The sequence below is a fragment of the Populus trichocarpa genome, chromosome 6, assembly GCF_000002775.5.
Source record: "Populus trichocarpa isolate Nisqually-1 chromosome 6, P.trichocarpa_v4.1, whole genome shotgun sequence".
NCBI classification, from domain to species: domain Eukaryota; kingdom Viridiplantae; phylum Streptophyta; class Magnoliopsida; order Malpighiales; family Salicaceae; genus Populus; species Populus trichocarpa.
In genome coordinates, this window is record NC_037290.2 from 6,259,136 (window position 1) to 6,276,290 (window position 17,155).

At 33.8% G+C, this 17,155-nt stretch overlaps 2 protein-coding genes across 2 annotated transcripts; one reads left to right on the forward strand and one right to left on the reverse strand.

Annotated features, from left to right (window-relative positions):
• Positions 1-625: 625 nt before the first annotated feature.
• LOC7454918 (probable ADP-ribosylation factor GTPase-activating protein AGD6) lies at positions 626-6,745 on the reverse strand. Its single transcript, XM_002309014.4, has 4 exons — positions 5,669-6,745; positions 5,490-5,579; positions 1,181-1,679; positions 626-1,051 (listed from the first exon to the last, which is right to left on the reverse strand). The coding sequence occupies exons 1-3, from the start codon at positions 6,494-6,496 to the stop codon at positions 1,182-1,184; spliced, it is 1,416 nt and encodes a 471-aa protein (XP_002309050.2). The 5' UTR covers positions 6,497-6,745; the 3' UTR covers positions 626-1,051; position 1,181.
• An 8,360-nt stretch (positions 6,746-15,105) lies between these two features.
• Positions 15,106-16,793, forward strand: LOC7454919 (dof zinc finger protein DOF5.1). The gene is made up of 2 exons (XM_002308117.4): positions 15,106-15,344; positions 15,511-16,793. Exons 1-2 carry the CDS (start codon positions 15,294-15,296, stop codon positions 16,438-16,440), a joined length of 981 nt encoding a protein of 326 aa, XP_002308153.1. The 5' UTR covers positions 15,106-15,293; the 3' UTR covers positions 16,441-16,793.
• Positions 16,794-17,155: the final 362 nt, after the last annotated feature.

The window sequence follows — 17,155 nt, forward strand, 5'->3', positions numbered from 1 at the left end:
CTTTGATTTACAATTCTAAAAAAAAAAGTTTAATGTTAAAATTAACTTTTTAAAAATACTCATCTCTTTTTTTTATAGATATTTGAAGAAATAAAATGAAGATGACAAAGGTAATAAAAAAAATAAAATACATTGAATTCTATTTATTCCAAATTAAATTACGCAAGCAGTTAAGAAATCATCTTATAAAAATCATTATTATAGGTCCGACTTAAAATTAAGTTATATAACTAAACTAGACACATATTATAAGAAATTGCAACTCTTTGGCTTGGTTGGAAAGCATTTTTGTAAAAACTATATATTTTTTAATATTTCTAAATCATTTTGCTAAAAATAAAATAAAAAATATAAGTATTATTTCAATTTATTTCCAAACAAATAACTACCACAATACCGCACTACCTATTTCAGAACAAAAAGCTAACAGGCTTTTCAGCTGAACAGACCATTGGGCTGGAACGAAAGGCTTTTTTCTTATTCCATCATGTTCTCAAGCAAAAGAATTTTGCAGAAAGAGTGAATAAACTCCCCGGGCCTCGGAGACAGACTGAATTTAATGATTTCAATTGGGGAAAACATGGAATCTGAGTGATGATCCCCAAGAAAAGGAAAAAGAAAAAGAAAAAGAAAAAGAAAACAATAATTGATTAGGCATCCCAATTACAAACAAATGCTGACTTTTCAAGTCACATGATGATGTCCTCGCATAGAAAGAGCAGTCCTCTTTTGGTTTGGGCAACCAGCCCCTCCTTGTTTATATAAACTAATTTCAAACACACCAGAAACTGAGACGTTCATAGAGATTTTTGAAATAAAAAAAAGAATTAAAAGGGAAAAAAGAGTTGCAGAAGATATAGCAATCTAAACAAACCATTTCCCACCCACATGATACACGACATCCGGCCGACAGTTTTCTAATCAGCTGCGCCACAGTGTAAATTCATATCAACACTTGTGTCATCATCGCAGCCTGCCAAGCATCCGTTCATGAACTAACCAATGTTTCAGAAAAGACCAGGGTTTTGGCGAGAATGTAATATGAATCTACCTGATAACAGGAATAGCAAGCAATATACAAGTTAGCGGAGATCATTCCAAACAATGAAGCTTTTTCCATTTCCCAGCAAATTTTACACAGATCTAAGAACAAAAGAAAAATACTGAGTTAAAAACATACCCTAAAGAAAGCCTCCCCCTGTCCATGAGGCATCTGACTTTCCGTTGTGACTAGCGGATTTTGTACTGGGAGCACTATGGTAGATATTATCATCATATCCATCATCTTTGGCATCATCCCAACCTGCCCAATCATCATTGCTATGCGAGGCAGTAGACTTTATGCTATCTTCCTTCCTGTTGTCTTTCTGGTCCCAGTCATCCCAAGAACTTGAGCCATAGGAATTATGATGACCACTTGAGGACTGTCCACCAGAAGAAGAATTCCATCCTTTATTTTCCTGCTTATTAAACTCTTGATAATATCCATTACTCTGATTATCACTCTGTTGCCAGTTGTCAGTGTTCCGGCCTTCTTTAGTGTACTCCTCAACCTTCTGCGAAGCTATTGCCATTACCCCTTTCATAATCCCCCATGTCCTCTGTCCAATTTCCGTTGTTTTTGCAGTAACGACATTGACAGTTTCATTCACCTTGTAATCATAGCCACCTTCCTTTACCTGTAATAAAGGTTTATTCATAGACCACCTTAATCTAATTCAAGTTTTTGATAGTTCTTGTGTCATATATAACCACAAACTTAGCAGAACAATTTAATCATCAAAAATAAGTTTTTGCAGCAAATGGGGACAGATGTATGCAGCACAGAAATGATTTAACATGTTGAGACAAAAACAAAGTGATAGGACAAAGCTAAGAGAACAAACAACTCAACTACGCTTCAAACCCACGCAGTTGGTGATCTACATGGATCCACTCCTCTCTTCACTTTTTCTGTGGCTAAACATGTGCAAGCTGCTGTGACACTATCTCACTCTTTATCACTTCATCCAACACCATTTTTTACCCATTCAAGGCAAACAATAATGAATCGCGACTGTTCTGTGTTTGTTTTTCATCTAAGCAATAGCACATATCGATTTGTTGCCGGTTGAACACCACCCCAGTTGCATCATAAAACAACATTAAGAATTGTGCCAAATCAATTGCTTAATATGATAAATTTGTCAAAGAAGAGAATGGTGCCAAATCAAACTCAAAATCAGATGCGCATTCTTCTCCAGGTTAAACTCTGCATGAGATGTAAATCAATACTGAATACATTTTTTTACCACTTCAGCCCACGACATTCCTTGCCTTGCTTTTCCCCGCACAACTCCCAATAAACCAATTCCATTGCTTCTTCTCATTAATGCACCCTCATGTCAACCATCAAAATTAAACAGTCCAACCATATCAAAACAAAATTGCCCACTTTGATATATAAAAAGTCATTAATTTAAGAATGATGTAAGAAAGGAAATACCATAATATTTTTTTTCTACATGTCACAGTGATGGCAAACAAAGAATAGCCTTTATCTGTCCACCCAATTTTTTAACTTTTTTGGAAATGATACAAAGAAAGTGGTATGTTTTCACAATAGAAAAACTCTGATGAATTTGTAAAATCATTGAAATCATAACAATGAACAAAAAAAAGAAAAGAAAACAAAACCTAAGCTGTTGTTGGGAATCATCAATTTCTAGTTTCATATATTTTTCTAGGAGAAAAATAGAAATAGAAATCATGTTTGGTTACCGTTTATATTTTACTAAACAATTTTAAAAACTGTAAGATATTTTTTAGACAACACAAAATATTTCTATGTTTTCTATTGGCAGGATATCACACTACCAATATGACCAACAGAAACACCACCACAACCACAACCATTCCAACTACCGCCATATCACTATAGCAACCAAACCGTTGTCATAATACACCCACCACCATTACCATGGCCACCACTCATCACCCAGTTAATGGCATAGTTTGTCCTTGTGCTCTATAAATTTTAAGCTTTTCATAATCCAATTTTTCTTATAGATGAGCCCCTACACTCTTAGTTGTGTTACAATGTTATTACTTCATCCACTTCTGTCAATTGACACATGCTGTAACTGGAAACTTTATCAATTAAAATGATGCAAAAAATAAATAAAAGGAGAAATTGGAGAAATAGAAAATAACAATGGCACTGATATCTATTTTTCCCATCAACCCATGAAAGGTGAGAATAATGAAAAATAAAGAAAAAGAAGGAAAAGAAAACATATCCCATTGAAAAATCAAAATTGAATAGACAAGCTGTTAAAAAGTTAAATGAACTTTTGCAAGCAGAGAGTAAAAAGTATTGACACCAATCACTTAGACCTGAATGAAAGAATTAGAAATTTGTAAAAAGAAAAGGAAAAAGAAAAACTTAAGACAAATCTAAACTCTCCACCACGTAAAGGAAATAAAACTAACCTACACAAAACACAAAACACAACTCACTCTCCTTCATGCTCACCAAGAAACCACACTAGCTCCTCCATAACGCTCACTTACAAGATTATCTAGGTTTCGTTGTGGAGAGAGAATTCAATTTTTAGTTCTTTAAATTCTCTCTTCGGTTTATTATATTTACATCATTTTTATTTAAGATGTGTCATTTCTTAGCAATATAACATCTTCTGTGCTCGACATCTACCCACTCCAATTGACATGAGTGAGGCAAGACTAAATCCTTAACAAAACAAAGGATAGAGGGATTCAATCCGTCGAAATATTTATAAAAGAACAAAACTTGTATACATTTAAGAGTACAAGCGTATACTATGCTATTAACCCATCATCATCATCATCACCACCTCCTACCACTACCACCATGATCATCAAATCCACCAGCACTACCAACACCAGGACCATTATAACCTTGCGTGTATACAATGTATACCACTAGCATACTAGCATAACCACCACCATCATTATCACCCACTACAACCACCACCCATGCTCTAACTATCATTGTTCTTGCCAAGTTGTGGCTGCCACTACACTTACTATCCTACTACACTGCCACCACCACTCATTGAAAATAAAATAACACCACCATCAATTTGCTATTGCTACATTCATCATCACCACTAATAGCCATCACCACCACAGCTACCACCACCTCATTACCACTATCTCATCACCATAACTACAGTGTGTTGTTACTCCTAGCTTTTATATTTCTTAAGGTAATAATATGTTTATATTTCTTAAAATAAATCTTAGACAACAATTTCTACTTCACATACCTTCTTAAAAAACAATAAACAGTTCTAAGCAAACTACCAAACAAGCCATACGTACAAGTCTATAAATGGAGTCAAAACTCTAGTTAATGGTTCTCTTCTTCTAAATATACTAGAAATAAACAGTTTTCAATAAACTAACAAACAGGCCCTTAAATGATGGGTTTATAAATGGAGTTGAACCTCTAGGTAGGACGTCTCTTGTTCTACATATACTCGAACAATGCCGCCACTTCAAACTTTTGGATGCCTTAATAAATGAGCTTCTTTATGCAAGTAAAAAGTTTTAAACTTGACTGAACCCCCTCAACCACCATAACAAAATTTATAATATATAAAAGGGAATTTATGTGCACAGGAAATGGATAGGTGGCCAGAAATCAAGGAGATGGTGAGAAAAATCCCAACTTTGATCCCCTTGTATAACTAGAAAAACATGCATGCTACCAATAACTGCAAAATCTACCCCATTCAGCTAAGAAATCACTGGCAAGATATTAGCCATATCATAACAGCATACTAACTTCTCAAAATGGTCATTGTATGCCAATCAGTTGCAAAAAAAAAAAATTCATTTTGAAAACTAATAGTTTCTTAATTACCAAAAATCTCAACCATTCACCTCCATCACAGCAGTCTTAAGCACTCTTATGATCAGTTGTGATGACCACTTACTACCCTCAGTTAATCACCTTACAGTCCCTATATACCACAACAAACTCTATCATCTAAGTTAGTATGGCAGAAATTTGGTGCTATTTCCCACACTGTCATTAGCAACTACTCCTTGAAATCATGCACAATTCTCTCCAATGTAACCAAGACAAGTGCTTTAACCAAGACTTCTTAGCACTTGCAATGACGACCACCTCCCTCTACACACAGACAACACAAGGTTGACCTGCTAAGCAATATCAGTATTGTTCTATCACTAAACTTGATGTAAGCTAAAGGAGAGGGGATCTATTATCTATTTATAATAGAACAAACAACCAGGCATTGATATTACAGGATGACAAATAGATCTCCATGCTTATGAGAATCATATTATTCTCTAGGTTCATTGACCCGGTAACTAATTCGAAATTCAATGCTGCAATGCTTCATAGCAATCCTAGGATATCCAAAACTTAGAATGGCAGATCACAAAAGAAGAAATAACAAACATGCCTTAATACTAGCTAGAGAAACAAATCCAAATACCTTGGAAGTTAACTCTTTTGTGCCGGCATGGACAACATTTGCAGCTGACTGGGCCGCAGATGCAGCCACCATAGATAACTTACCAAATCCCTGCATAACAAGTCCACACAAACAAGTAGATCACCAATCATTCAATCATTTTTATCCACACAAAAAAAAAAAAAACTCCAGCAAAATACCTGTGACACAGCAGAGAGAACATCCTGTTGCGAATTATTATTCCTTTGCGTAGGTGCAGGACTAGATCCAAATCCCACATACTTCCCACCTTGTGAAGGGGGGACAGCGTCAGATCTCGACTCATTATCTGCCATTCTCCTAGCAAAAAAGCTTTCCTTATTCGCCGCAGAAGCCTCCAATTGCGACCTCGTATAGATATCCTCCGTGGATCTCGACCTCACAGGCCCTCCCATTGCATGGCCACCACCACCACCACCACCACCAGTATTACCCCCCCTAAAATCGCTAACAGATTGATTCCTCCTTACATCACTAGAAGAAGATCCAAGCGAATCATCGTTATCCCAATTATCCCACCCTCCATTATTACTAGAATAACTATCTCTGCCACCGCCGGCAGAACCAGATTGAGACAGCGGGGGCTTTTTCTTGCTACCAATAGTTTCTTTAACGACCGGTGGGTCCCTCCAAGATCTTCCATCCGCTAGTGTTTGGATCCGATCACGATAAACGCTAGCGGCGTTAGTGTTGTATTTGGCTACGATATCTGTTTCTTTAGGGATACCGTATTGAGCTAAGAAGGCATTCAGCTTGTCATTTCCGCCGGATTCCATCTTCTTGATCTGGATCTCGGACCAGGAATCCATGGTGACGGATCGGACGAAGGAGATGTGGACACCGAGGCCACGGTGTTTGCCGGAGCACTCTAAGCACATGAAGACACCGTAAGAAACAGAAGCCCACTGTGGGTTCTTTTGGGAACAGTCGACGCAGATCTTATTGGCTGGTTGCGATTGGAGCTCCCGAAGACGCCTGGAAGCCGCCATTAAGATCAGATCAGATCCGATAAATATGAATGGGAAATTGGATTATTATTATTTCTCTGAAGAGAGCGAAAAAATCAAAGGGATCCAAAGAGACTAAGAATATTAAAGAGAGGGAGAGGGAGAGGGAGAGGGAGAAAGCGTGTCAGAGAACAACTGAGAGGAGTCTGTTTGTTTCGTCGCATGCAAAACTGGGGGATCTCACCGACACCGCAAAAAGGTTGCTGGTGGTGGTGCAATTAAGCAATTATTATTATTTTGTTATTATTATGGAATGAAACAATCGGTTTCCTTATTGGACGACTTAATTATAAACTAGTCCCTATAGTTTATTAACTTTAACTAATTAATCCATATAGTATTTATTTATATCTCACTTGTTAAAATATTATTACAACTATTTATATAGAAAAAACTAGAAAAATTATTCTAATAATATTAAATAGTAGAAATAAACTAGAAAAACTATTCATTTCAAATAGAAAAAAACTAAAAAAACATAATAATATAAAATATAGAAATAAAAATAGAAACGAAACTAAAAAAAAATTATATTTTCTAAAATAGCTCGAATATTAATCTCTCAAATTAAAAAAAAAACTCAACGGTAAGTTCAGATCTTAATTAGAAATTATTTTACTACACACACATACCTACAAATTTGCATTTTATGTTTTATCATGTTTCCTTAATTATGTGCAAAAAATATGCTAATTAAACAACTTTAATTATGAATAAAATTTATAATTAATAAAGTGCAAGAAATACTGATCCATCACAATGGAATAGGCTTTAATCACTGAAATTCTGGAAGTGAATGTACTCTCTCTGAAACAATCTTTTTAACTATCTAACGTAGAAAGGAAAGAAGGAAGTGCTATGGGTTTCGGTTTGGTATGGGCCTAAGCTTTTTTGAACTATTTCTTGGGCTTATTTATAATTCTCCTGTGCTGAATTGGGCTTTAGAAGTTTTTGTAATGGACTTGGCTTTATGGATAAGTGGATCCTTGCATCACAAGGGCACAGCGGCTAATATTACTAGCATAATGCATATGGAACAATAGTATAACTTGTAAATAATAAAGCAAGAATTTAAAAAAAGTGTATTTTATTAAACAATAATGTATTTAATAAATATTATTTGTAAGTAAATAACTAGCAAAGTCTTTTTTCTATTAATAGTGTAATACATTAATCATAAATACAATAGTGATTATTAATTGTACGTGTGTGTATATATATTTAACAATAAAACCCTTAAATTTGCTCCTATGTTTGTATCAACTATTCATTTATTTATATCAATATAATTTTAATTTAGTTAATTAACTCTTATCTTCTCTAAATTTATTCAATTTACCTTTGTTCTATGAGCTTGTCCAATTAATTTAATAAATAACTTTTTTCAAGTCTCGTTATATCTTCTAAGATAATTTATTGTGATATAAATTATACATAAATATTTAATAATGTTATTGAGTTAATTGAAGAGATTTAAGGAACATAGGGGTTAATCGAATAAATTCAAAAATACCATAATGATTAATTGAATGAATTAGAGAATATAAAATTTAATTAACCAAACTAAAAATATAGTATTTGAATTGAATACATTTATACTAGAATGATGGGTAAACACTAATAATCAATCATTGTGATCTTTTATAAAAAAAATGACGTGGTGGATTGTAGAATTCCCTCACATATTTAATTTTTTCTCTATCTCTCTAGTTTCTTTCTTCAGATTATTAAGCATATCCCTATGATTTGTGCGAAGTATGAATAATAATGATTCTTGTACGGAATATTATATCACTTTTTCTGCCCTTTTATTTTACAGAAAACAACACACAACATCCTCATATTTTATCACAAATCAAGATCCTATCATTATAAATCCTACAATACCAACACTTAATCTGTCAGCATCTGGTTCTTTTTTTTTTAAGATTCGCTACAACAAGTAACCAGAACTACTCATTTTTTATTGTAACCCATTTTTAAAATGTTAACAGTTTTTTGACATTTTGATGTAATATATATAGTTTGTTTGTGTGTTTACTTGTTTTATAGTTTTTTCCCAAAAAAATTTGTTGTACGAATGCATGATTTGTAAATGTTAGGGTTTATTTGAGATTTCAAAAAATTATATTTGTTTGTCATTTGATGAATTTGAGTTTGATTTTGTAACTTAGGTGTTTTATAAATAATAAATAATGGAGTTGTATATGATAATAATAATCATTATAAGAGTATGGTTATGAATGCAAGAGAATAAATTAGGGTGATGAAAATGAATATTCAATCATAAATGAAGAACTAAATGCAGACGCAACAAGGTTTTTTGATTTTTTGAAAGATTCTAACAAACCATTATGGGATGAGTGCACAAATCACAGTAAATTATCAGCCATGACATATGTGTTCACCATCAAGTCAGTTCATGGGTTGAGCGAGGCTGATTATGATAGAATCATCGAATATGCGAGAAGCATTTTACTTGAAGAGAATAGGCTGAAAGAGAACTTTTATGCTGCTAAATCCATGATGAAACCTCCTGAGTTAGGATACCTGAAAATTAACATGTGTCAAAACCTATTGGCATGCTCGGTATAAACCAAGAACTAGAAAGGAAATGACTCTTGTCGCACATAAAAATTGAGATACTTCTCGATCACTCATAGATTGCAAAGATTATTCATGTCTCTAAATAATACTGAGCACATAACATGACATCATTTATATGATGCAGTTGATGGAGTTATGGTGCACTTTTTCGATGGTGAAGCCTGTAAACAGTTTAATAAAATGCATCCTCAGCTTTCAATAGAACCATAGAATATACATGTTTGGTTATGTATAGACATATTCAATTCATCCAGTTCATTTATTGCACCATATATTCTTATTGGCTAGTAATACTTATGGTTTACAACTTGCCACCGGGAAAGTGTAAAAAGATTGGAGTTCATTTTCTTACCTATGATCATAATCGGTCCTAATATTCCGAATAAAAATATAGATGTTTGTCTTTAACTGTTGATTGATGATTTGAAGAAATTGTGGTCATCCAGGTTTTTAATGTATGATGTCTTAAGGAAATAAAATTTTCAAATGAAGGAAGCTTTGATATAGATCATCAATGATTTTCCTATGTATGAAATGGTTTATGGTTGGAGCACACATGGAAAATTAACATATATGTACTATATGGAAATAACAAGGTTTTCACCTTAACAAATGATGGTAAAACATCATTTTTGTATTGTCACTGAAGGTTCTTGCCAACCGATCATAAGTACAGAAAGAATAGAAATGACTTATTTTATAGGTATAATTGAAAGAGATATTGCACCACCGGTATCGCCGGAAGAAGAATTGTATGATGTTGTCTTGTTGTACGAGGACATTGTGTTTGATTTTTAATTTGGTAAGCAAAAGTTTTCTGGTTTTGGTGTGACCCATAATCGAGTTAAGCGAAATATTTTTTAGGAGTTTTCTTATTGAAAGACTAATCTCCTCAATGGAAGCCCGATCACTTAATGTAAGTTTGTTTTCATTGCATGCACGATTAAAAAAATAAACAACAATGGATAATTTTTGAATAATTAATTTCAATGAATTTTAGGAATTTTAGATTTACAAATATTGAGGTTGCTCGTACAATAACATCGATAATGAAATCATCGATAAAAGTGCCTTTGTTTTAGTGAAGTCAGGTTTCAAAAAATCCTGAACCGAACCCTACGATTGAGGCATGGTTTAGAAAGTTCAAGGTTAGTATATAAATAAATAATTTTTTTTATTATTTTAATTTGGTCAATTTTTTTTTGTAACATACCCCATTTTTTAGGGAGAAATCTAAGTTATTCAAGTCCATTATCCATGATAAATCACTATTTAATGGCTCATTAATTATGATTTCATATATTTTTTAAATTTTCAACCGAGTCTCCCTTGTATCCTTGCCTTTCCAAGTTATCGACAATACTTTTTAAGTTCATAACTAAATCATCATCAATAGTCCAATCATCCTGAATTTTAGTCAATCCACTATTCAGATTATTTTATTTTGATAACCAATGTAACTTAAATATGAAAGCAATTAAAAGTTTATATTAAACAAAAGATTAATACTTACTATACAAATTATACATGTATCAATCTTACAATACTACTTTCGTACATTAATTAAAAGTTGTTAACATTCAGTTTACATATAAAAATGTGAATCACCCATCAAAACAAAAAAGGTAATTCACTTTTCTAGTTACATAAGACTATAATTTAATGCATGTACAAGACCCGCTTAGATATGCAGAAAGAAACAAAGCTATGAAAGACTACCTCATGTTGAAACCGTGAAATACCTTAATTGGTTATGCAAATTAATAAGAATCAACCCAAAGAATGAACATTTCAGAAGAGTTTTTCTTTAAAAGTTCTATCCAATTGCAATTCTTACTCAATTCTTATTTTGGTTTAACCTCATGTCTTTTTTCCGTTAAAAGATGATGCAATTTTTCTTTTTAAGTTCCGGTTATCATTCCTTTTTGGATAACCCCTAATCTAGTTGTCCCAACTGGACGCCCATAACTCTAGCTAACTTATCTTCCAACCTTTCAATAAAAAATCTTCTTGAGCTCTATTATATTCAGTAAATCCTTAAAATATCATCTAATCCAACAATTCAAAACAATTGCTAATGGTTTCGGCTTTTCCTATTGAAAACCACATCTTTCTAACATTCTCATTTGCAAGTCATCATCTATTTGATATCTCATATAGATATCTAACACTCTAGCACTTTCATTCTAGTGCCAATCAATCCAATTATTCTTCCCAAAACATTAATTATTAGTACATGCACCTCAAGTTTAAATTCGATAATGTAACAACTTAAATTGTAAAAAGATCACACTTGATGGGGGTGTTCACCATCTACTTGAGGCATGTTGTCGTGTGCCTACACTCATATGCTGGGCCGTTTCAGCTCCCTCTCTTGGACTATAACAAGATTCAATTCACAGTCAATAACTTTAGTTCATATCAAAATGCCATCTAAAGTGTTCATTTATCTCAAGATTCCACATGCACAAACTTACGTATATTCATTTACGTGTTTTTCAATTTCATCATCATAATATTTTATTTAAAGTTCTATACCAAAGATAACTTCGTAAGCAAAATAATTCAAATTAATATAACTCACATATGCTGAACACTGTTTAGTGTTTCTTTCATAAATCAGCAATTGAAATTTAGATTCAAGTGTGGTTTAATCCTTTTGAAATTTAAGAAACACATATTCAGTTGTTAAGAAGGAAACAAAATCAAATTCACTTATTAACCTACTAAATATTACTCACTTCACACGCACATACAATTTATCTATCAAGTTACAACATGATTTATTTGCGGTTGTCGATCCCTAACTAGAGTTTTATAGCTTCAAAGTAAGGCTAGTTTCTAATGAAAATCAACATCTTCAAGCACAACTTTTATGAAGAAATATGCCCAAGCTTCTGTCATTTACTAGTCTTAAATCTAGCTAGAAGTTAATCAACAAAATCTTCCCTATGACATACAACCATATCCCTCTCTAGTATTTAATTCAAATATGGAGTTCTATAACTCCAAATAAAGGAAAACTTGTTTAAATTAAAAGTTAACACATTTATTTACAATCTTCATGAAGGAACATGTTTCAAATTTATCAATATCAGATCCCAAACTCAACTAGAAGTCAGACATCAAATTTGTCCAATAGCTTCCAGCCTGATCTTCCCTTAGTATTTTGTTTATATATGGAGTTCTATAACTCTAAATAAAAAAAATTGTTTCAATTAAAAGGCAACACCTTTACCTACAATTTTTATGAAGAGTCATAGTATAAATTTAGTCATTTTCCTTTTCTAATATCAGTTGGAATCTAGATATCAAAACTGTCCAGACTTAAATTCGTAGACACAGCAAATAATAAAATATCTTCCATGTATTCTTTCAATATTTAGACCAACTATTCCTATCTAATATATTTTAAACTTCAACAAACACATTATCAATCAATTATAATCTTTTTTCTTTTAAAGTTAAGTCCCTTCTTCCCTTACCAACACACTTAATAAAATTAACTAACTAACACATCCTTCATACATTACATTTTCAACACATATCGTCAACAATAGTTTTCTATACTTATAAAATTCAAAATTAACCCTTTTTTTTTTCTTTATGGCTAAAACCCATAAGAGCCAAATACAATTACTTTCGCTTCCTCAAATCACATAATTCTCACTTAGCCAAACCTAATTCCATATATATGAATAACATTTCAGCACAAGAAAACAATATATTAAGCAATTAAATTCACATCCAAGTTCTTCACACACACTAACATATCCTATAATGCATGTACCTGATATTTCAAGGCTTCCTTACCTTGATTAGATGACAATTTTAGATGAAGAACAAAAAGAACTTCAAACTCTCTACAACCCCTTTTAGAAACCTAACTTCTAGTTGTAGAACTCACCAACTCACCTAATTTCTTATATTACCCTTTTAATATGACTATTCTTATCACTCTAAATCAATTTATTCATGGATTAATTCATCAAGACTTGAGAAAAAGTACACCAAAAAACCTTAACCCTTTACTACCACTCTCAAACCACATCGTGGTTTTATGGAAATCCCATGGACTTTTTGATTCTCTCAGTTCGGGTAGTGGAAATACATCTAGGATTTAGACCCCATTTATTTTTGCGATTGGAAAATATTTTTGCAAAATTATTTTTTTTACTTGAAATTAATTTTCTTAGGTGTTTATATATTGTTTTGATGTGATGATTTCAAAAATAAAAATAAAAAAATAAAAAAAAATATTATTTTGATGCATTTTTAAGCAAAAAAACATTTTGAAAAGCAACCGTTACCATAATACTAAACAAGCTCTTAAGAAATAACTCGAAGCACCATTCGAGCCTGGGTAGTACTATATTTAATCATTTTACAAATTATTTTGTGGTTAACAAGGTATGTTAGTTCATGCATTCTCCTGTTAATGCTTGTTGGTTGGCTTTTAAGTGCATCTTGTATTATCTATGTGGTACTTTATTCTTTGGGCTGCATTTTACTTGTCAAAGTGATCTCTCACTTAATGGGTTTAATGATTATGGTTGGACTAATATTGTTGATCGAAAGTCTACTAGTGATTATGCTATCTTTCTTGGTCACAACTTGATGCCTTAGAAATATGACAAACAACATATTGTTGCTCGCACTTTTATAGAGGTCGAATATAAAACTATTGATAATGCTATTGTTGGACTTAAATTGGCTAGATCTCTAATTCATGAACTTAGTATTTTTGAAATAACTTCTCATTTTTTCGTTGTTTGATTACTCATGCTTCCATGATATATATTGAGATTGATTTTCACTTTGTCCATGACATGGTTGCTCAAAAGAAACTCCAAGTTCAATTTATTTATTTTGATGATTGGGTTGCTGATGTGCTTATTAAACCTCTCCCATTGTCTCGATTTACATTTCTACGATCCAAGCAGGATTGTTAATGTGCTTATTAAACCTCTCTCATCATCTTGGTTTACATTTATATGATTCAAGCTGGATATGATTGTTGTATTCAACTTTTGGAGGAGTATTAAAACAATATGATCAAATATAATTCTAAACCTAATTATCTGTTGTAGTATTAGTATTGTATTTATTATATTAGAATCCATTATACAAAGCTCATTAGGTTTAGATAGGATTAATTATCTACATCCATGTATAGTACACATGTACATATTTATTATTGAAAAGAATACATGCCAACAGCAACAACAAGAGTATAGCTAACAACAATTTCTTCCTTTTTTTAAAGCTAATTCTCTCCCTTCCTCTAATCACAGGAACAAAGAGATTCGAATGTTGAAGTCATGGTTAGTTATTTATGCGAGTTTGCCATCTCCAATCTTTATCATCTGTGTAATATCGTGGTATATATGTTGATGTGAGAACACAGCAGATTAGTTTGACCAACGTCCTTAAAGCCCCATTAGAGAGTACAACCCACGCGGTCAAAGAGACAGTGGAAGTAGCGATGATGTTAAAATTCCCATGCAAAATAAAGCAAGAGTGGGGGAGAAAACAGACCAGACCGGTGAAAAGGTTCATACAGTCGGGTCACATAATACTGATTAGTGACGATGTGATCACCACGGCACCGAGAAGTTCCTTTTCTTTCTTTAATTGACATTTCTTTTATCTTTTACTTAATCATGTTAATGAAGCTAGCTAAGTAAACACTAATCCATGTAGACCAAACTGCCACAAGCTGGTTTACAAACACACTGTCACAAGCACAAACACACTCTAAGCAATGGTCTTGTACAAAACAATTAATCATACAGATAACCTTTTTCCATGCAAGAGGAGAGGCCACTAATCTCTTTTTTACTGGCACAGAGCCACAAAGAATCTTATAGATTAAGAAACGTCGCCTTCTCTTCTATGAACCCTAAAACGCAATAAAAAACAAAAAGGTATCAAGCTAGAACAAACAAGCACTAAGTTATGATATAAATAGCTATATAAAGTCCTCTCCTTTATTCTTGGTCTTCATTCCTTCTTCACCATCTCTCTCTCTCTTTCTCTCTCTCTCTCATTTCTTTCCCTGTAGCTTCTCTCTGCAAAGAACTTCCTCTTATTGATGTGATTCTCCACTAGTATTATCCAACAAAAATCACCCCATCAACCTTTACAAAAGGAGAAAGCTCATATAGGAACCATGGATTTTTCTTCCATCCCAGCATATCTTGATCCAGCCAACTGGCAACAAGTAAGTGTTTATTCAATTTTTGGTTCTTAAGGTTTCTTATCCTAGAAAGCCAAAATTCAAAAGATAAAAAACATTCCGGCTACTTTCCTCCCCCTCCCTCTTTTTTTTTCTCCCCTTATATCTTGTTCTGAATATACTAGATATTTGCTTTTTCTCTATTTTGCAGCAACCGAATCACCAAACTGGAGTAAGTAGCAGTACGGCTACCCAGCATCTTCCACCTCCACCACCCCCACCCCCACAACCTCATGGAAGTGGAGGTGCAGGATCCATCCGTCCCGGTTCTATGGCAGATCGAGCACGGATGGCAAACATACCTCTGCCGGAGCCAGCATTAAAATGTCCAAGATGTGAATCAACCAACACCAAGTTTTGCTACTTCAATAACTACAGTCTCACCCAGCCTCGCCACTTTTGCAAAACCTGTAGAAGGTACTGGACTAGAGGAGGTGCCTTAAGGAGTGTCCCTGTTGGAGGAGGCTGCAGGAGGAACAAGAGAAGCAAGGAAAGCAGCTCAAAATCTCCAATAAGTGGTTACCGTCAAACCGGTTCCTGTTCCTCGAGCACCGTCTCTTCTAACAGCGGGACCAGTGATACATTTGGTCTTGGACCACAGGTTCCGCCCATGCGGTTCATGGCTCCACTTCACCATCATACTGAATTTGCTTCTGGTAATATTGGGTTAAATTATGGTGCGCTTTCAAAAACTCTTGTTGGAGGAGCAAGTGACCTGAATTTTCAAATGGGTAGTGCTTTAGCTAGTGCTGGTCTTGGTGGTAATGGTGGTGCTGGAGGTTCTCTTTTGTCAATGGGCGGTTTTGACCAGTGGAGGATGCAGCAAGGACAACAATTACCCTTTTTGGGAGGATTGGATTCTTCTGCTTCTGGGTTATACCCATTTGAAGGTGGTGCTGAACCATCTGGTTATGGTGGTGGAGCTGATCATATAAGGCCAAAGATATCAAGTTCTACAGCTACTCCGTTAGCTTCTGTGAAAATGGAAGACAATCAGGAGTTGAATATGTCAAGGCAGTTCTTGGGAATTCCAGGGAATGATCAGTACCCGGAGTGGTACTTCATGGACAGATCTTTCTAGTTTTAGTTCTTCTTCCACTAGCAATCCTTTATAGATTTTGTCTATGGTTTTGTGTGGTGAAGCTCCAGGGTTTTTTTTTTGTTTTGTTTTTTTTTGTCATTGGGGTTTGTGGAGGTAGCGCTCTTCAGCCAAAGAAAACTAAAGCAAGTGGGATATGGTACCTGCCTCCTCTTGGTACGATCTATAATCATGATTAGCTGGAATATGATTCAAGGACTTTGCAATTAGAGTTTAAGTAGAGAAACCCTAGAATGGTAGGACTTATAATTCTCTTTGGTTTTGGTCTAATTTAATTACTTTTCCCCACCTTAATGTACTATGAAGACATTAATGTATTAGCATGTTTAAACCCAGCAGAGTGTATGAATCGATGGAGATCGTACCAGATTATCTTTTTAGCAATTCTAGTAAAAAAAAAAAAACTTCATTAATTATATGTTGTGAATGAAGATTGTATGTTGGGAACGATCTCTTGTGGAGCTCAGAAGGAACTCAAAGATGGTCCAATTCAGTTCGTGTTCGAGTTCAGACATGATTTAATTAGGTCTAAATAGAGATTCTGAGTTCATGGCCTCTTTCTTTTCTTTCTTTTTGGTGTATTTGTCTTGCATCTTTTGAACTTTCTTCTGGTTATTAGCCATTCTCTTGCTGGCTAGTCTAAAAAATGTGGTGCATAATATAGAAATTCAGCTGTATGCTAGCTCATGAGATGCTC